At 36.5% G+C, this 22,429-nt stretch overlaps 1 protein-coding gene across 1 annotated transcript in view; it reads left to right on the top strand.

Moving 5' to 3' along the window:
- The first annotated feature begins 925 nt into the window (after positions 1-925).
- The window catches only part of LOC136038562 (mRNA cap guanine-N7 methyltransferase-like), a 62,549-nt gene continuing 41,045 nt past the window's right edge, over positions 926-22,429 (top strand). The window contains exons 1-2 of the mRNA XM_065721733.1: positions 926-1,004; positions 9,731-9,890. Coding sequence (XP_065577805.1) covers positions 9,749-9,890 — 142 coding nt within the window. The 5' untranslated portion in view covers positions 926-1,004; positions 9,731-9,748. The remainder of the gene's footprint in view (positions 1,005-9,730; positions 9,891-22,429) is intronic.

The following is a 22,429-nucleotide window of genomic DNA, read 5'->3' as shown; positions in this document are numbered from 1 at the left end:
AACAGTATAAGTAGTAGTACTGATTGAAAGAAAGATTGGTGGTACGCTCTTTTTTGACTTCTGCCACGCACTTAGTGCCTTTTGACTTATTTTTAAACCTGTATCCCCTTCATTGGAAAGTTTCAACTCAATACCCTGTTTCATCCTGAAATACTGCATCACACTCAGTCATTGCTGAGAAATTGCTGATATGCCACTTTGAAAATTTGTATTAGAAAATTGAGTTTTCACTTATTTCATTATCCCTCCAAGTGTCCCCTGAAAGTTATCTTAGGCCCTGGATCAAGCACGTCCCCCTTTACAAATGACAATTTCTATATTGAAACAATGGGCAACTGGCATAACTAACAGCCCTTAACCCAAGAAATTTGGGGGGGGGGTAGTCATTCTGGAGGCATAATTATTTGACATTCTACCCATTTAGAACAAAATTGAAATTTCAAATTGTGGTCCGATGTCATTGGGGTCAGAACAGCTAAAAAGGGAACTGGTTGCCTTCTAGTCACTTTTGGCTCTCAAAAAGAGACTACACCTTTCATTTACAACTTAATGAGCCCCTTCTAAAATTTATTCGACCACAGTTCGATACGCCCACCCTTGAATAAAACAGCAATAATACAAATCCTATTCAAGGGTTTTTAATTTCTTCTTCAGCAGACGTGGGCTTTTCAGTCGAGACTATTCAGACCCTTTTCCTTTTAACTCACTCTAAGAGATGGAAAGAGCTACTGATTTGGTTTGTCCTTATTTATCTTGACTCTGCTCAGATTTCTTGAAGTAAATCTTTTGATACTAAGAGTTGAACTATAAGAGAATATGCATTTATGTCCGTGCTCTGTGTGCAGGTATGGTTAGCAAGACTCTTGGCTGATAGTGATATTTTGTAGCCTCAGTTTAGGTAGCGCACTTGTTTTCATCGTATAACCGTTAGATGACATTTCAACCAGTTAATTTTGAAATAAAAGAAGGTGTGAATTTTGAAATTTTGACAAATCCTATTATAAGTAAGTCTATAATTAGTTTATGGGTAAAAATTTAGAGAAGGGGCTTTTTTATTGTTTTAAAGTTGTCGTGGTAGCTGAAGGGAAACCAGGAAAGGGATTAGAAGCATTAATGATGCCATGGTAAGGTAGGCCTATTTTGGAGTAGCCACCTCTACTTATGTACCTTGCTCTTTGATAATCTTCTTTCTATAAAAATGAAACCTCGAGGTATAGATATACAGCTGTAATGAGATGCAAGGAAAGTGTGTCAAGTCTCACACCTTTGCTCAGTCCAGTTCTAGGCTTGGGCTTTAAGGTTTTAGATAGTCTATTTGAAAATCAGTTTCTGAAATCTATAAAAAATTCAAATGAATTAAAAACTAAAAATAAATTATTAGAAAAGAAAATCAACTTTAAAATCAGAGCCAATGGTACAATTGTAGTTGGGCAGCTCTTTTGAAGGAAATGTGCTGGGCTAATAAAATAAAGACACAAGGATACCACTAGATTCCTTAATTTATGCTCTTTCTAAATATCATGGTCAGTTTTTTGACAATGCAAATTATATATCCTCTCTGTTGGTCCTAAATATTTGCTACCTTTAGTGTACCCAGGGCTTTGAAGTTTACACTCTTTTCAGTAGGCTTCCTTATTGTAATTCATTTTGGATAAAGGTCCATATAAGGAATATTCAGATAGCTAGGAAACAAAATTACCTCTAGAATCCAAATTTCATTCTGAATCCAACTATGACATTCATTTCTGTTGCATATTTAATTATAAGCCCTTTATAGACCCACAAAGCTGATAACCTTTTCTCCTATTTTAGATACAACTTTTGTCAAAACCAGCTCACCTATAAATCAAATCAGTAATAAGAAAATCAATAATTACATAGAAAATATATAATATAAGCTATATATTTGGGTAAGATCAAAAAGGATAGGCTAGGTCAAAGTTAAATTTGCAATAGGAAAAATTTCCATATTTAGATTCAGGACAAAATTTTGATTCTAGAATTAGGTTTGTTTCCTAGCTATCTGAATACTCTGTTAATCTAGATATTCACCTAATTTTGTAATTTTTGCATTCAATAGATATGCAATTATTGAATTACATTCAATAATGCTTTTGGTAAAATTCTAGTTTAGTGACTTTTGGCTATCTCAGGAAGGGGTTAGGCTAGGAAAATGAAACTTTCAGGGATGGGTCTAAAGACTAAAGTATATCATTGGAAGGTATTTTGAAGTACCTACCTCCACTCCCTCTCCATCTAGAGGGTCCTGACCTTTGATAACCTTTAAAAATATGTGTGTTATAAAAGTGAAACCTTGCAAAATAGATCTTCTGCTTGAATGAAGTACAACAAAATTGTTTTCAGCTTCACAACTTTGCTCAATCCTGATTTATAAGGTTTTAAAGATATGCAAATACATTTCCTAAATTTTGAAAAAAAAAACATTGATATGGCTCAGAATTCTAATCAAATAACAGGAATTACATTTTGAGAACTAAAAGCAGAGAAAAAACAACTGGTAACTAAAAATTAATGTAAAATGTTGTTTTGTCAAAATTTCAATAGGTATAGACCTGTCATGTAGGCAAATTTCAGGGCCCTTAGAGGGAGAAGGAGTGGAGGTGGGTACTTTAAAATACCTTCCCAGGATATACTTTAGCCTTTAGACCCATTCCTGAAAGTTTCATTTTCTTAACCTAACCCCTTTCCAAGATAGCCAAAAGTCACTAAACTAGGATTTTACCCTTTTGGTTTTTCCTAACCTAACTCCTTTCCAAGATTGCCAAAAGTCACTAAACTAGAATTTTACTGTGTTTTTTAAGCCTAAATAATTAAAAGCCACCAGTCAGTTCTCTCTAGAAGGAGTTAGATTACTAATGTTGTGTAAAGTTGTGGTGCCAGTACAACCCTACCCTAGTGGTCCTATATATAGCCTCAGGACATATACCAAACTAAAATAAACAATGAAATTCATTATCAGATTGCTACATTTCTTTCCATTACTATTCACATTCTTAAATCATCTAAAATTTTTTATCCATTAATGTAATCACTCAAGCTAAACTGGATATCTTCAAGCAGATACCCTATGGGTACAGCAGATCAAAACATGGAAAAACAACAAAGAAATTTATTATTAAAGCTAAAAGAGTCTATTAAAGGGAGGGGTACATTGTCAGGCTAATTATTATCACATTGAAATGGAGCATAAAATAAGGAGCAGTAGATCTTTTTTTTGCAAGGTGTCACTTGTATAACACAAACACTAGCTCAGTGCTTTTTTGAGGGAGGATGAGTATATTGGGATACTTCAAAGCACCTTCCCAAGGGATCATTACAGCTTTACCATACTTCAATTCACACTTGCTAGCAATAGGATAGATCCTGTATCTGCCATTAATTATAAATGATCAAGCATTAATTACTACAAGATACCACAATAAGCACTACATGATAACACATCAATTACTACAAAAAACATGTTAATCATTACAAGATAGTGTACATTAATTACTACAAAACTCAATATTTACAACAAGATAACACATAAATTAATTTGAGAAAACAATAACTGCTTATAGATAACACAGTATTCACTACAGAATAATGAATTAACTACTATAACCTGGAACATTAATTGATACAAATAATATTGAGCTGACTTGTCCTTGATGTTTAAAGTAGTGTGCTGTTGTTTATTGAGCTGTTCCCTATCCAGTGACAATTTGAAAGTATCCATACTTGTCTAGGCCACTGTATTCTCATTGATATGGTACCAGTACCATGGGCTGACAACTATTTTGGTAAGGAACTTGTTTCACAGTCTGGTATTTGCTTGTTTTTTGAAAAGCTGATGGAAATGATCTCAAGTTTTTTTGGATCAGTTTGGATTAGATCCAAGCTTTGGATCTTTGGATCCAAGCTTTGGAAGCTTTGGATCTGTAATTTCTCTTTGAGGTTCCCGGTTGTCATTTATATTCCCTGTGTCCCGGTCGTCATTTGTGTCCTGGTATGTAATTTCATCAGTTGACAAACATGATGTCAGTGGACAAACAACTTCATGACGTATACAGCTCAATCCTTAAAATGACATCAGTCAACAAACATGACGTCAGTCGACACACAAACATGACGTCACTCGACACACACACACAGACAACTTATTTATATATATATATATATATATATATATATATATATATATATATATATATAGTGAGCCATATACTCCTCCATGAGCCAAGGGATACAGGTAAACTAAAGTAATGCACTTACAGGAATGAGAGTAGCAAGTATTTAAGATTGTTGTAAAGTAATTCCCAGAATTTTTCAGGGCTTCCTTCATGTGTGCCCCTCTCCTAAACTTTTACCCAATTTTGGTTGAGTTTGCTTTCCAAAGGATGAATATACCACTTGCTACAGCTTTTTAGAGGGTTTCCTAGCATACCCTACTAATCTGTACTCTAACAAATTTTATCTTGAGCCCTTGAAGGAACTCTTAAAGTAGCCTGGCAGTTTTTTGTTTGTAATAGAAATAACCACTCAGTAAATTTTTGGTTTCTTTATTAATTTGCAGAAGATGCCAATTGATGTGCCTCCTAGGCTAATGCTCTCTCAAAATATACTCTTCTCCACCCTTGCAAATGAATCTCACCATGGAACCTAGCCTACATGTGAAACTTTACAAATTTTATTTTGGTTTGCTTTATTTGTTTATGCTTATTTCTCTTCTACAGTTGGCTCACAACTCTGAACTAAGTCAATTTAGACAGGTATAAACAAGTTTTGTATAAAACCTTGAAGTTTATTACAGTAAAGTCTGATAAGGTTAACTATGTTCTAATCTTTAATTTTTTTCAATATTATCAATACTTCAGTGGTTGCTTTGATTAACAATTAAGCCAAATTACAAACTAATTTGCAGCAAAGTTGTCAATTCACTTTGAACTTTGCCAATAGGCTTAGTACAAATATAATAATGATTAATGTTGCAATTGTGCCCCAGCCCCCCCCCCCTCATAGTTAGGCTAGTTACTGTCCTAGACTGTATAAAAAATTTGCTGATTTTGTGGGTTTGGATTTTTGTTTTTAATTCTCACCAGGATTTCATTTGGTCCCCTTAAAGGATGGCATGGGGTGCAGCAACAACAATAGTGATTGTTTTATTTGAAAAGAGCATTGGATAAGGAATCAATTTTTTTAATTCTTTTTTTGCTCTGTCTTTAAACAAAATTTTGCCAAAACATGTAAAATATTTTGCCTTTTACAAACAAAAATTAAAAAGAATTATATTTATTTAACAATGCAATTTTTCAAAGCCACATATGAACTATTGACAATATTAAATACGGCAAAATTCAGAAGTGTATGAATTGTTAAGTCTGTCTAAGGTGATCATGATAAATCTTTACATGTGGAGGAGATGACTGAAATATCAATTTGGCATTGTGTTTTGAATTGAATTCCATATTTATATTATTTCTCTTAGATATTCGTCCTGAAAAAATGACGGTTTTTCTGATGGAAGTATATAGCAAAATTGAAACTTAAATGAATAAGTACAAAACTAACTCAAATAGAGTGATCTATTTCCTCCATTTGTGTTCACTGAATTATCAGAAAGTTTTTTCTCTTATGAGCAATTGTTGTGATGTTTTCTATTAGGCTTATAGTCTAATTCTCTCAAGGGTTTCTGTCAAATTCAATTTGTTCTCATTAGGAGGAAATAAGCATACCAAATTTGGAAGTAAATTCTGTTTTTAATTATAGCTTAAACAAAAAAAAAATCAATGTGTTTTCAAATTTGTGTATATAAACTTGGAAGAATAGAAAGCTAAGGCTGCAAAATAAATCTTGAATATTGAAAGCCATGATAAAAATAATTGTTTGTTTATTTCCCTCAAATTGAGTAGTGTGTAAAACAAATAAGTGAAATTGCAAAAACTCTTCAACAAATTGCAAAAACTTCAACAAATCAGAGGCATTGCTCTAGCATTGCCTATAGTAAGAAGCCTAAGGACATTATTTTTATTTTTCCAGAGTCACTCTGTATGAAAGAGGCGATTATAGAAACTTTGGAGAGGGCTCGTTTGATTGGAAATCGAAAATTCTAGCTCTCTTTTTAACAGTAAAAATGATTCCAACGAACCCCATGCCCTTTTTTGCTGCCCTCCCCACAAAGACATCTAAACTGAATTTTAAGATAGCCATTTCGCTCAATGAGTCCATAAGTCAAATAACTATACCTCCAGAGGTGGCATGAATCCCTATAGCCCCTAGGGCAATGGCTGTAAGCTATACCAGTTGCCTCTTTTTACCTACAGGGTTTGTTTCTGGGAAAGAAGATATGTTTAACTCTGGGTCTTCTAAAAAGCCTAGGGTATCAACTTAAAACTTCCTGGTCCATTACTTCTACCATGACTTCTTGCACATTTTCAACTACCACTACTTGCAATGGTGACTTCGACTACTTAAGACTGCAACTACTGGTGACTGTGACTGCTTGTGGCTGTGGTTACTTGCAACTAGTTGCCACTGTGACTACTTGCAACTGTAAAGGCAGCTACTTGTGACTGTAACTATTTGCGACTGCTATAAGCATTGAGTTGAAACTTTCAAGGAATTCTAAGGGATGTTGAACTAAGTCAAAAGATGATATATTCACATCCAGGTTGTGAAAAATGTATACCAGCAATATCTCAAAAACAGTTAAGGGTATTAATCTGAATTTCCCCAAGAATGTTGTGGAGATAGTTAAACTTAAAAACAAAGTGTGTATCTCAGCAGTCAAAAGGCCATATTTGCAATACTTCATGAACCAGCTAAGGTTATTAATATTTTTTTTGAGGAAATATTGTTTTAGACGTTGAGCTAATACAATAGACAATGTGTGCAACCGGGTGATCAAAATAGCGTATATGCAATATATCAGGAACAGTTAAGGATATGTAGTTGAATCTTTCAGAGAATGTTGAGGTGGATGTTTTAAATCAAAAGAAATTATGTGTGTTCCTGTTGTCAAAAGGGTGTATCTGCAGTATATCAGGAACAGCTAATGCTATTAAGTTGAAACTTTCAGAGAATGCCGAGTGAAATATTTAACTAAATCAAAAGGTTCTATATGTATCTAGATTTTCAAAGTGGTGTGCAGCATCTGAGGAACAGTAAGGGTATTAAGTTGATTTTTTCAGCACTTTTGAGGGGGATGTTAAAGTCAATCAAAAGATAATGTGTTCATCCATGTTTGTGGACTGACATATTTTCCATATTGTACCTAGCAAATGGTCGCATTAAAGTCACAAATAAAAGAGTTTATAGAATCAAAAATAAAGAGATGTGAATAATGCTTCTGATTTTTATTTGTTCTCTGGATCCATCTAAATTCATAATTCATCTTTTGAACATTCTCCCTGGAGGATTCTTTTGAATATATTATCTATAAACTGCTGTTGAATCAAAATCTTAGTTCTAGAACTATTCCAAACCTTGATATTAAATTGAACTAAATCAATGTAATAATTATGTTGAATACAATCAATGATAATGATCAAGTCACCTTTTGCAACTTGATATACTTTAATTCTTAAGCCTAAAATGTGAAGAACTGGAGGGATATTTACAATATTAACCAACAATAAAGCTTTAGCAATAAAAAACGAACAGAGACAAATAAAAAAAAAACTTTTCGAAAAGAAGACTAGCAGAATTAAAATCCTTTAATAATCACAACTCATATTAAAATAAATAATTACATCAAATGCAAAGAAAACCAATACTGATGTATGTGGATAAATAAATCCTAAAACGAGTAAAAATCTAAGCAAATACTCGTCAGACTCAAAAGGAACATAAATTACTATAAACAAGAGTTTGGCTACTGCCAAATCCAACCCACCCTAACCGTAAACCTTCTAAAGTCTGTTGCTTGCTTTGGGAAATCCGCCATATGGCTAATCTAAATTCATTAAAAAAGTAAAGTTCATTTGTGATGCAAATGAATGTTATATTCAGATTCAGGATGCAATTCTGTGTATATGTTTGCACATTAGGGGGGTGGGGGTATACACTCTGTGAATATATATAATTTCTTAGAAAAACTAGACTTTCTTACTAAATCGAACTAGAAAACTAAATAAGAATCTGCATTATTAAAAGTAGTAATTGATGAAAATTTGCCAATTTAAAATATCGAAAAAGAAGGGGACATGTGGGAGGGATAGGAAAAGAAGGGGTAGAGGACATTTGGGAGGGATAACCGTAGACTCCATATTTCTTTAGGAAGCCTTGTAATAGCAGGGCAAGTGGATTGTAAGAGGGGTGCTAATTCGAGTTTCAGCTTAGGCAACAAATCTGGCTAGCGTATGGAGATTCCTTCGTTGATTTATTGTTTTTATTGCAGCGAGCGCGCTTCAGGGTAGCATAATCACAATTCTTTTTAGTGTGAGAGAAAGTTTGACAGGCAAAGCATTGTTTAGAAAGCATTTTTTCTTTCCCAACTCTAAAAAACTCGCAACCGAACCTAATCCCATGGCGAATATACTATTATTACTAACAACTCACTACAGCACTAAGCCACGTAAGGCCAACACAGCTACACACACTTTTTCATCCAAATATATTTAAAGCCTCCCTCTTTACACCCTCCCAGGAAGTTCCTGTTTCCCTTAAATCTTTCCTTATTACATCGTCTCACCCCAACAAAGATTCCTTGATTATGTATCCACATCACGGATTATTCCGTAAAACGTAATTTTTCTTGTTTTAATAGTGCCACTCTATCAAGACTCACCAGCTTTCCTGATGTAAAACAGTTCCTTAATAGGAAATCAGTTTGAGTTTTTTGCTTGTTTCTTGACTGCTCATGCATATGCTTTGTTTCTAGGTTTCATTCTTTTCCCTTAGGTTCCAGTTCCAGTTCCAAAAATTGTAGGGAGGTATATGGACTAACAAGTCCTTTCACCTCTTTGACTTCTTCTTCAGAAAAAAAAACTAGTCACTGGAAGCGCTATTCTCCTCCAGTCTGCAAACAATGAATATATGCAGTTATGAACAATAATACACTGTTATTGATTGTGGGAAGTGCGAGTACCTGAGCTACCTGTCCCCAGCAGTTTAAGGCCACTAGGCCGGCCGGTTAACCCCAACAGCTTTATTTTTGAAATTAAAGAATGTGCTCGATTTCTTTGCTGGCAACTTCAAATTGGAGTGCAAATATTTTCCTGCCGTGTGTGCCATTCTTTATGGAGTATTTTTTGTTTCGATCCGACACCATTAACAGTTGCTTCAAAATGACATCGCAAAGTATGAATTTCTATTGCTAAACTAAGCTTGAAAATTGTTTTCGTCGTATATAAGGCCTTTTCAGAGTCAGATACTCAATTGGGAAGGTCGGATTGTTGTTTGCAATCCAATCTCGAGCCTTAAAATTTTCGTAAGAACTGGCATATCGCCAATCAGTTTTGAATAGTAGAAATGGAGTAATACGGCATATAATTTAGTTAATAGCTTTTATTAAATGTTTTCTGCTGTTTTTTTTTGGCTTGCCAAAGAGACTTTCAGGAGAAGCATTTTTGTTTGTGAGAACCCTCTTAAATTTTTCTGATGATAATTTTTCTATGTCAGTTAAGAAATGTTGTATATATTGATCCTTTTGTTTAACTAGTTTTTCTGAAATAATACTTTTTTTTGATTTTGTATCTTTTTTAGTTTTTCTCAAATGAATGTTTTTCAGGCTTGTTTTGGAAAATAAATGATGGCTGAATCTCATAGCTTAGCAAGCGCTGTCGCCAATTTCTATAATAACCTTGAAGAGAAAGGCATCGAGTCACGAACAGAAAGCCGAATTCTTTATATGAGAAATTTCAACAATTGGGTGAAAAGTGTTCTTATTGGTAAATGCTTGTTTTTTAATTTAATAATTTACAGACGTTCTTATTGGTGAATTAATTTTTTTGGGTTATAGATCGGTGCACATACAAGTAAAACTTGAATGAAATTAAGCTGCACCCATGTCATGGAGATCAGTGTGCCCCTCACGGATTCACCAGAGGGTAAAATCATGTGATAAGGGATGCTTAATGACTCTGCTTCATTCATATGAAACATTCAACCCTGTTTTTAAGGTATTAGATGTATCTCTCACATTTTTGTTTGATTTGACAGTTTCGGAAATACAAATCCTCTTCCTAGAATTTAACCTAAAAAAAACCCTGCTCCAAAAAGATACTACTCGGCAATAAATTTTAAGCCATTTACTTTTACGTTCTCTTGGTCTGCTGATTTATATAAGGGTAATTGAAAACTGCAAGAAATTAAGGGTTATCGCGCTCCCTAGATCTGCCAATAGATTTCATTTTTTGCCAGGGATGTTGACTTAATATCAGCCAGGTTATGAAAAATTAATTGACTCTGGCTTTCAACTTCAGTCATAAAAGAAATACAACCCTTACTGTCAACTCCAGTCATCTGAAAATATTCAACTCTGATCATCAACTTAACTTACCAGAAAACATCCGCCTGTTTCTCTCAACATCAATCGCTAGAAAACATTCAATTCTAACTCAATTTTACTCATGAGAAGATATCCAATCTTATCTCTTAACTTCAGTAATCAGAGAACATTCAACCCTATCTCCCAACTTCAGTTATCAGAACATGTCGAAACCTGACTCTTGGGTTTAATTATCAGAACATACGACTTCCAACCTCAGTCATCAGAAAATATCCAACCGAGACCATCAACTTGTTTCATCAGAAAACATCAATCCTGACTCTCAAGTTCTATTACTAGAAAATATCCAATTCTGACCCGATCTCCGTTTTCAGGAAACGTCCAATCCCGAATCTCAGATGTATTCTCCAGACAAATATCGAATCCCGTTCTGGACTTAAATCATTAAAAATATTCAATAACCTTATCTCTCAACTTCAGTCATCAGAGAACATACAACCCTCTGACACTCAACTTCAGTTATCAGAAGATGTTTAACCCTGATCTTCTGTCATCAGAGATTTTGTTATGTATGTGTCTTAATGTGACTTCACTCTGTAGGCTAGGTTTTAAGATGGTAAGTTAAAATTAGTGCCCTTTAAGATTTGTATTATTTACTACATTTAACGTGTCCATACGATTTTGATTTACTGAGTGCTAGTATACCAGTTCCTTACAATCAAGCTATCAGTTTCGTGTGCCCCAACATTGCCGTAATTTTATTCTAGTAACTTTGTATCTACTTTTAATGCTACTAATGACTCATGACAGTATTAAACCGTTAATGTAGTACAAACCTGAGACCAACATCCCTGTGTGACCTTTTCGTTTTCACCTTAATCTGTTTGAAGCTTCTGTCCATACTCCCTGCTATGAAGTCTTCATTTCCTTTAAACGCTTTCCTGAGATATCTTTTGATGTCATTCGGATAAAAATCTACTTTTTACTCGGGCTCCTTAATAAATGGCCATCAAGCCCTATTTTAGGCAGTCTATCACCCTTCGCCCTTAGAAAGGGCTTATCCATGTTAACTTTTCTGTAATATAGTCCTAGAAAGCGGAATTGAGCCTTATTTTTTGCACAATTTATTGTTTGATGCAAAGTCAGTCAAACGAGTATCTAAAACTATCCTTAGACAATTCCTCTGGAAAAAATCTAGTATTTTCAATCAAGACTGTATTTAGGGAAGTGATCAGAGGGTTCGAACCCTCCTCCCTTCCAAAAAAGTTTGTCCCACTTGTAAACACATAATAAGAACGCGTAAAACAGATTTTGGATGCTTTCTTAAAGTTTTTTCGTACCCCCCCAGGAACAAAAATCCTGGATATGGCCCGGCGTCCAATTTTTATAATCTTTGTTTGAAGACTTATGCTCCTATTCTTCAAAATTTTTTCAACTGTGAAGAAAAAAACACTGTGTACCTTTCTTTTTTCTCTTTTTGTATTTTCACCTGCATTCACCTTCTTTATCACTAATGCCCCAAGTTTTGAAGATATTCACTTAGTCGATTTTTATGGGACTTGGTATTTACCAAGTGACATATAGCGATCGTAATTTCTGTCCGTCTGTCTGTCGGTCTCAGTTTTGCTAGTTTGGGCACTTTCAGATAAGCTAGGACGATGAAAGTTGGCAGGCGTATCAAGGACCAGACCAGATTGATTTAAAAATAGTATCTTCCCCGATTCAACCAGCTGGGGAGGGGGGGTGAGTGAACGAGACAGTTGAGAAGAATTTTATTTACCGATAAAACAAATGATTGTTCTTCTTAAGCGTGGTTGCTGGTCTAGGGGTATGATTCTCGCTTAGGGTTCGATAGGTCTAAGGTTTGAATCCCGTACCAACCCAATTTTTATATGAAGAAGATCCGAAACTAGATACGTGATCACTGTAGTGATCGCTGGAAGTTAGCAGGCATATCAGGAACCGGACCAGATTAAATTAGAAATAGTCGCTTTCTCGATTTGACCATCTGGGGGTGATTAGAAGGACGGTTAATTCGGAAAAAATCAGAAAAAATGAGGTATTTTTAACATACGAACGGGTTATCAGATCTTAATGAAATCTGATATTTGGAAGGACCTCGTGTCTCAGAGCTCTTATTTTAAATCCTGACCGGATCCGGTGACATTGGAGGGAGTTGTAGGGGGAAACTGGAAATATTGGAAAATGCTTAGAGTGGAGAAATCGGGCGGGACAAAAGCTACAATACTGAACAAGAAGAGACTACAGGACATTGTATTTGCAAGTTTATCTTTGTAATAATTGCCAATAAACAAAGAACAGCAAAATCGATAACTCTAGTACCGAGTCTGATTTTACGTTCCGACCTCGTCACAAGTGCCATATGAGCTCTTGGCTCTTCCGACCTCGTCACCAGTGCCAAATGAGCTCTTGGTTCTTGTTCTGTTGCCGAACGTCATCTCTTATCTTTATTCGGTCCTGGTTTAAGCATCTTATTATTCTTAAAATTGATTTTGAAACCTTTTTTTACCCTGAACTTTCAAAACTTCCAAACTTTCATTCATCTCACGTATATTTTTATCTAGAGCGCTCACAGTCCAGCTGCCAAGACCCAAAAATGTGACACCTCCATCAGGCATCTGTTTCACGCAGTTCTGAATGCAGTTTGTAGTCATATCGAACCGGCTGATTTCGATTATACCCGGGAATATTACCTCAGAGGGTTGCATGATGCTTAAAGATGACCTGAAATATTAAATAGTACTATCTAACGAGTTTCAGTTGCAACTCTTACATTTTGGTCCTTTTAGCTGCAGCTCAACCTAACTGAGCAAAAATGTAAGCAAGCTGGTGAAAAAAAATATTAGCGACTTAATAAAGTGTCAAAATTTGTTTAATGAGAAATATTTATAATCGCTATAATATTTAATTATTCATTAACCACAATTGAACATTAACAAATGAATAGGAACAGTCCTCGTCAAGGGTAAAAATAAAATGGAGTAGAGAAAGTCAAAAATACCCATTCGAAATGACGGATCCTGGGGCAAGTCAACAATGCATCTATCCTCTTCTTCACCAACATCATAGAGTGTACACGTGTCATTTGGGGGCTTATCAATGCTGCTAATTAGCAATGCTAGTGAGTTGTACAGCATTGGTGATTTGCAAACGAGAGACTTGGCATACTCAAAGGTCACTGGCGTATCTTCTATTGTTCTATGATATGCTACGGTATCTTTGATTTCAGATTTCAGCTGCTTCATTCAGCTTGAATTTGATCAACTTGGTGGAAAGCTTAAGAGCCAAGCAATGACTGTTTAGAATAAAGCCAAGACAGATAGTCTTTCTAAGAAGGAAAGCTGGGATAACTTTTCAGAACAGTAAAAATGATTCATTTTACTTATTGATAGATAGTCTATCATCCATCCTAGGGAAGAACTAAAGCAGATAAGCATAGAGTAAGGATAATTCAACTTGCTAATTCCGTTGATTTTTGAATTTGATCAACTTGGAAGACGTGAGAGCCAAGCCATGGCTAGTTAGAATAAAGCCGAGACAGATAGTCTTTATGAGAAGGAAAGCTGGCATAACTTTATCAGAATTGTATAAAAATGATTCATTCCAATCTTTTATATATAGTCTATCATTCATCCTAGGGAAGAATTAAGGTATAAAGGTATAGAGTAAGAATAATTCAAATTGTCTCTCAGTTCACTGAGCCATTTGAAGGCTATTGGAGCAATAATTTAAAAGTTATTATTAGATCATCGTCTTATCGTCGCTTTCAAAAAGGTCACATCTCCCAGCACAAACACAAAGCAAGTCACAACTGCGGATTTTCGCTCAGGAAAACTTTTCAGTACATGTGTTTTTACATTTGCAGTGAACGGCGATACGACTTACAGAAATTGACCACTGTGACAATGAATTTGTCAGAGGAATAACCCCCAAAGCGTCTCTGAATACCAATCCAAAATTTAGAGTGTCTAAAACTATTGGTTCACTTTGATGAGATGAGAGCATTCAGTGAGACCATTAGGTAGTTTTCTTAATTCTGGGAAGGATTTAACCCGGGGAGATTTAGTTAGTGGGGTGTATAAAATTCCTTGTTCCTGTGGAAAGTTTTATATTGGTAGAACTCACCAACAATTTACTGAAAGATTTATTGAGCATCGCAACTCAATAGAAAAAACCCTACAATAAGAAAGCATCCGGAAACTTTTGTTTCGGCTCTAGCTGAACATACATTCTTTCATCCCGAACATTTTATACAATTTGATGAGGCTACGGCTATTTCTAATGATAGAGGTTTTTCTCAGTGGGCGAGGGAGGCTATAGAAATCAAAAAACATATATTTGCTAATCTTTCAATAAATAGAGACACAGGGAATTTAAATATTGACCCAATTTATGATCTTCTTTTGAAAAATGAACCAATAATCAATAAGGGAATTAAAATTTTACACAATCACCAGGGGACAAGATTACCTTCTAGACCAAAAAGAGTTGCTTCAATATTAGCTTACAAGAGGATTATTTCGCAACAGAATAATTAACTAAGTTTCAATTTGCATAATTTTTCCTCAGTTGCTCTTTGATTCTCATTGAAGTAACTCGAATATCTTCTTTTCTCTACGTGGATAAGTAGCGACAATTGTATTTATTATTATTGGTGGTGGTTTTTATTTGTTTTTAGTTTAGTTTTCTTTTTATCTTGTGCTGAGGACGCCTTGTTTGGATACAGGCGAAATATCTGCGTTGTTTTAGTCTTTTCTCTCTACTGGCCGTCGTCTCGTTTGAGGTTTTTTTTCGTAGAGTTTTATCTCTCTTTGTTGTTTTGTTGTTTATTAGCACTTTTAAAAAAGTTTCCTATTCTAATTAAACCTCCCCTGTGTTTTAGTAGCCGTTCTTAAAAAAATGGGATAAACAGTCAAACTTTAGCATAGGGAGCAAGGTATTGAGGAGGGTGCAACCCTTCACAGAGAGAATAAATTCTGTTCGTTTTGAGTTTTGATGTTACTCCTTACTTTCAGTTAAAAAAAGTTTTTTTTTATGTATATTTAATTTCTGCTCGTTTTTCAAATAATTGCAAGTAAATTTGGCTCACCCTCGAAGAAATATACCCCCCCCCCTCTACGGTAACCTCCTCCGTGAAAATTCATTCAACGTAAAATGTACCCCCCCGTCAAGTTCCCTCCAGATAGTTCCATCCTCGCTAAAATACCCCCTCCCCGTCAAATTTCTTGCGGACGATTCACTCTGAAAAATCATCCTCAGCATACTTTAATTTGAAAAAGATCGTAATCTCTAATCGGTTCCTCGATCACTTCGGAAATGCCCCCTTCCGTAAAATTTTTTTCCGGAAATTGAAACTCGGATATTTCCCCCGGATATTTCCTCCGGAACATGTTAACGTGCAAAATTGGGTTGAAAAACAGAATATGAGATAATTAAAAGAATTTTGCATTGGATTTGCGTCTCCAGTGTAAAATTTTCGCAGGAAAATTTACCCCCTCTCCAGAAATTTCCCTCCCTAAGGAAGATTACCTCAATGGAAATTCACCCCAAGCACAAATCCCCCCTCCCCGAAAATGTCTCTATACTTCCCAATAACAAATGCTGTACGTAAAGAATGGACAATTTTCAGAACTTACAGGCTTCTCCTCACGGACTGTGGGGGTCCATTTTACCCCTAAAGACATATTTATTTGACCTTTGAACTATACTGAACAAAAGGGCTATCTCAAAATTTGGATCAGACAAGTTTGGGAAGTAAATAGGCGTGGTAGGGGGGCGAGTTACCCTCGAATCTTTTTTGTCACTTCAAAGGGGCACTAGAACTTCTAATTTCCGCTGGAATGCGCTCCCTGTCGATCTTTTAGGACCATTATTTCACAACAATCACCCTTGGGAAAAAAACAAACAAAAAGCAAATATACACGCATCTGTGATTTGTCTTCTGGTAAATCTAACGAACTTCCAAATTTTTGTATGAAGGAGCTTGGAACTTTTAACATAGGGTTCTCAGATACGCTGAATCTGATGGTTTGATTTTTTTTTTAAATCAAGATTCCTTGACTTTAGGGGGGTATTTTCTCCCTGTTTCAAAAATCAGGTAAATTTTCTCAGGCTCGTAACCGATGGGTTGAACTAAACTTAATGAATCTTATATATTTGGAATCAGCATAATAAGCTGATTCATTTGATTTATCTATTGATGTCAAAATTCTGTTTTTTAGAGTTTCGATTACTATTGAGCCGAGTCGCTCCTTACTTACAGTTCGTTACCACGAACTGTTTGATACTTTTCCGTAGCAAATAGCGTAGACGAGTTTTACAAAAGCATCACCAGAATATTGGTATCATAGGCCGAACAACTATAGAAGTCTTCCATTTCTAAAGCTGGAAGCAACATGGACTGCAATACAAATATCTGCTTTTCCGTGTATGCTTCCAAGCTCAAGATTAAGAAGAGGTAAAGGTTTCAAGTGTCCTTCTCTGGGCAATATCTCAACACGTCGACGATCAGGGAAACCTCCAGCTAGTATTATGCTAAAGTTCCTACTTGTACTACCAAAATTGCTCCAAAGTCTCTTAAATAAAAGCCACTAAGTTAGCTTTGGACAAAGAACTTTGGAGAATTTAATGTCAGGAATCACTAAGTTCGATGCTTTCACTACTGTATTTTAAGCACACTAGCTAGTCAGTTAGATCCTTGATTCCATAAATTCCATCATACCAATCAGAAACCAAATGCAGTTGGCATAGTTTTTCTGGGAGCTGTCACTGAGTTCGATGCTTTCACTATGCACAAACTTTTCTCACCACCCCTTCGTCTATGGCAACCACTACTGTTTTTTAAGCACACTGGCTAGTCAGTTGGATCCTTGATTCCATAAATTCCACCATACCAGTCAGAAACCACATGCAGTTGGCATAGATTTTCTGGGAACTAAAATTCTTACTCATCAACCTTCTTCAAAAATCTGGTAATGTTTCATTCCTTGACGGACTCATAGTCCGTAAGAATGGCATAAAGCCCAGAATAAGTGAAAGCTTCGAATCGACAGCAAAACTAGCAAAGAGTAGGCCCTGGAATCTAGGTAAGACCTGATAATAGCTGTTTTCAATGAGATAGCTAAGAAGTAATTATACGTTTTTCTTCAAAATTCAATACTCTGTCCAAATATGATAGCTGTTCTAAATACAAATTTCCTGCAATTAGTTGAAAGTATTTATTGGCAGTATTTTGCTTCTTCTTTAAATCGCACGCCTTGCAGGAGCCTTGTAACAGGTAACGTTTCAAGCTTGAAAATACTCCCGGGATAGGCTTTTCTTATTTTTCAAGTCATTTTGAAGGCTCAAGCACCCCTTGGAGGTACCGATTCTCGGTTATAATCGTAATCAGTTGGTTCGATACGACTAGAAACTGCTTTCAGATTGCGTGAAACATATCTACACGCCTTTCAGGAGCCTTGTAACAGGTAACGTTGCGAACTTGAAATTACTGTGAACCAAACTCCCGAGATAGATTTTTCTTATCTTTCAAGTCATTTTTAAGGGTCAAGCACCCCTTGGAGATACCGATTCCTGGGTTTAATCGTAATCAGTGGGTTCGATACGACTAGAAACTGCTTTCAGATTGCGTGAAACACGTATATCATGACAACCTGAAAATAGGTGTCTTTTCGTCTACTAGCGCCTGGACTATCAGCTGGTTTCGTATTAAATCAGGAGCTAAGCAGGGTTGTATTTTACCCCTATTTATATGGATCGTTTTGATGGATTTTGTCGTAAGGAACACAGGAAAGGCAATGGGAGGACACGAAATCAAATGCGGAAGAAAAACTTTCCTGGACTTAGATTAAACTTATTGTTTTGAAAATTAATGTTAAGAAGACTTAGTCGCTAAGGCTAGGAATAAGTGAAGATGAAAAGACGACGTTTATTAATGAACACATCAATCAAGTGGATAGCTCCACTTACCTTGGTAAAATAAAGCCTATGGTAAAGTTATTAGTAAAGACTATGGGTGCCTTGTAGATATTAAAAGTAGAGTAGCCAGGGCTCAAGGTTTTTATCACAGTTGTAAAAACTTTGAATGAATAGGAAGAAAATTCTGCGGACTAAGGTTAAAATATTAGAAGCTACAATGATAACAGTTGTCAAAAATAGTTCTGAAGCATGGGTACTCCCAAAACAAGAGGAAGATTTTCTAGATGTTTTCCAGAGAAATTTATTACGGATGGTTTTGGAAACCCTAGTGACTGCCCATATTTCAAACAGTAGGCTTTACGAAAAGTGTGGTCCATTCCCGCTTTCTAGGGCTATAATGAGGGAAAGGTTGAGATTGCTAGGGCACGTTCAGCGGATGCAGAATTACAGATTGCCAAAGATTGTCCTTTTTTGGCCAACTGTCTAGGGCTAAACGGGAAGCAAATCGTCCGCGGTTGGGGTGTGGGATGTCGTAAAGAAACATTTAAGGAAAATGAGAACCTCCTTAGAGGGTCTAAAGAGGGAGGCTTTGAATAGATTGGGATGGAGAAGGAGCGTGCGTAGCTGTTTTTATCTCAGGAGGCTTGGTCCTGCGGTGAGTTGTTAGTAGTATTAGTAGAGCTTGCTAATCATCTGAGTATTCTAACTCTGAGAGAGTTTTAACTTGCCTAGTGATGTCACATTCTTCGCTAGTTGATGCTTGGTTTTTTGTGACATGTCCATTACAACCATGCATATAAACGGGGATAGGACACATCCATTCTTAACCCTGAATCCCACTCCGAACCAACAACTAACTTCACTTCCTACCTCAACCTCAGCAAATTTAAGCTAGAGCTATATCAATCCTTGAGTATGCATCAGAATACAGATAAATCAAGAGATCACAACCCTTTATCAACTCTGCTTGTCTTAATATTGCTAGGGCACGTTCTGCGGATGTAGGATTACAGATTGTCAAAGATTGTCCTCTTTTATCTACCTGTCTAGGGCTAAACGGGAAGCAGAGCGTCCATGGTTGGGGTGGGAGGATGTCGTAAAGAAACATTTAAGGGAAATGGAACCTCCTTAGAGAGTCTAAAGAGGGAGGCTTTGAATAGATTGGGATGGAGGAGGAGCGTGCGTAGCTGTTTTAATCTCAGGAGGCTTGGTCCTGCTGTGAGTTGTTAGTAGTATTAATAGAGCTCTTTAATCATCTGGGTTTTCTAAGTCTGAGAGAGTTTTATCTTGCCTAGTGATGTCACATTCTTCGCTAGTTGATGCTTGGTTTTTTGGGACATGTCCATTACAACCATGCATATAAACGGTAATAGGACACATCCATTCTTAACCTTGAATCCCACTCCGAACCAACAACTAACTTCACTTCCTACCTCAACCTCAGCAAATTTAAGCTAGAGCTATATCAATCCTTGAGTATGCATCAGAATACAGATAAATCAAGAGATCACAACCCTTTATCAACTCTGCTTGTCTTAATATTGCTAGGGCACGTTCTGCGGATGTAGGATTACAGATTGTCAAAGATTGTCCTCTTTTATCTACCTGTCTAGGGCTAAACGGGAAGCAGAGCGTCCATGGTTGGGGTGGGAGGATGTCGTAAAGAAACATTTAAGGGAAATGGAACCTCCTTAGAGAGTCTAAAGAGGGAGGCTTTGAATAGATTGGGATGGAGGAGGAGCGTGCGTAGCTGTTTTAATCTCAGGAGGCTTGGTCCTGCTGTGAGTTGTTAGTAGTATTAGTAGAGCTCTTTAATCATCTGGGTTTTCTAAGTCTGAGAGAGTTTTATCTTGCCTAGTGATGTCACATTCTTCGCTAGTTGATGCTTGGTTTTTTGGGACATGTCCATTACAACCATGCATATAAACGGTAATAGGACACATCCATTCTTAACCTTGAATCCCACTCCGAACCAACAACTAACTTCACTTCCTACCTTAACCTCAGTAAATTTACGCTCAAGAGATCTCACCAACTCAAGAGATCTCAACCATTTATCAACTCTGCTTGTCTTAATACTGCTATATTTTTACTTAGGAATTATGCCTTTTAAGCATTTGGAATTGTTTTCATAACCACAGACTCCATTTCATTTCTGAATCGGCAAAAAAAAAACACGACCTGACTTGATCTGGCCATATCTATTGGAGGCCGGATAAGTACCTCCCTGAACGGATTTTGCAATCCAAACCCTAATGCACTGGAAGAAGAAGCAGGGAAGACAGGTGAAAAATAGAGTAAACATGGTTAAAGCTGAAATTTAATTAATTTATAGTTTTCAACTTTACGGGGTTAAGGTGGCTTAAGTAATGGCAGAAGATATCTGGTTCACACGCACAAGAACGAGCAGTTTTACCTTTGCAAATCATATCGTATGACAAACAGGAAAAAATAATAAATGAATAATAAAATTAACTTGCCAAGAAAAAAGAGGGCAACGTCAGCTAGTGGAACAAAAAGAAGCGAAAATAAGTGGATATTTCGTCAAGGACCTAAAGACGGCTTCGACTTTTTGAGTACTGAAGACAGCTTGGCGGAGGTCTTTGCCAAAATATATGCTTATTTTTGCTTCTTACTATTCCACTGGCTGATATTACCCTCGTTTTTCTTGGCTATTTAATTTTATTATTCACTTAATAATTTTTCCTCTTTGTCATATGTCATGTATAGCCAGTGTGGTCTTAGAATGTATTCAAATCCTATCGTCTGTGCGGTAGGTATACGTGGCCCTTGTCGCAGTTAAGAAGACCTGGAACTGATAGGTGATGTTCACATCGTGGGCAGGGCTAAGATAAACTTTGACTAGAGATTTTGGCTTTGCTTGCACGAGACTTAATAGTTTGGTACTGAATAGTCTGTCAATATTTGAGGGTAACTAATAGTAGCGTGTAAGACAGCTCAATCCCATGAATGCATAGTGCTTGTATTAAAGAAATATAGGCTGTCTTGCCCTGGCTTGGCTTGGCAACAGTCTGTCTTGGCTTTGCTTGCACGAGACTGAATAGTTTGGCACTCAACAGTCTGCCAAACTATTGCGCCAGTGAAAGCCAGAGAGAACAAAGCTCGCATCGTAGCACTAGAACTTGTTAGCTAGCTCAAGTTGGTAACCGACTTACTCTATAGGTACTTGTGCAGATAATTTCTTTTAAACAAATGTATTTCATTATATATATTGGTGTTTTTTATGCTTGATATGGACTGCGTGATAGACAGTTGCGTTAGAATGTGCTTGACCTAAGTTTACGAGTTTGAACTTCGCTTCTTGTCCAAATTTTCAGATATCTAATAAAAAATCACCTTTCCATATTTAAAATTGACGAGAATTTATAATCAAGGAGGCACACTCGTGCCTCTATAAAGAGGTGAACCACGACAATATTAAGCGATCTTCGGTTCCAGTGGTCGCAGAGGGATGGGGAGGGATGCACTTCGTAGCTCGAGCTCCAACTAAGAAACCTGCCAAATTTCGTCCCCCTCCGATTTTTCCTTCATGGGGAAAATCTGGCCGAAAGTTTCGACCCACCAACCCCAGCCCCCTTTAACGTTGTCCGATCGGGCTGAAATTCACAAGTTAAGGTCTCCTAGGGCCCATGAGCTTATCCTGAAATTTCAGCTCGATCCGATAACTCCTTCCCTGTTTTCCAGAAACCACGCATAGCCACTTAATTTTCATATTCTTTTTTTTCTGCCACGCCTACAGGTCACAGCCGACATCGGATCTGGGTGTACGAAGACTCATTCGATGCGGAATTCTCCGAGTAAGTTTCCTTGAAAGTTTCGTAGGAAAATCTTAACCCCCCGAAATTTTTGACCCCCCCCCCCTTTAACGTTGTCCGATTGGGCTGAAATTCACAAGTTAAGGTCCCCTACGGCCCAGGAGCTTATCCGCGAAATTTCAGCTCGATCCGATAACTCCTTCCCTGTTTTCCAGAAACCACGCATTAGCCACTTAATTAACCCATTTCTCCATAAGAGTCCATG

This window comes from Artemia franciscana, chromosome 18, assembly GCF_032884065.1.
Source record: "Artemia franciscana chromosome 18, ASM3288406v1, whole genome shotgun sequence".
Classification (NCBI taxonomy): domain Eukaryota; kingdom Metazoa; phylum Arthropoda; class Branchiopoda; order Anostraca; family Artemiidae; genus Artemia; species Artemia franciscana.
This window is presented reverse-complemented; position numbering and strand designations above follow the sequence as displayed.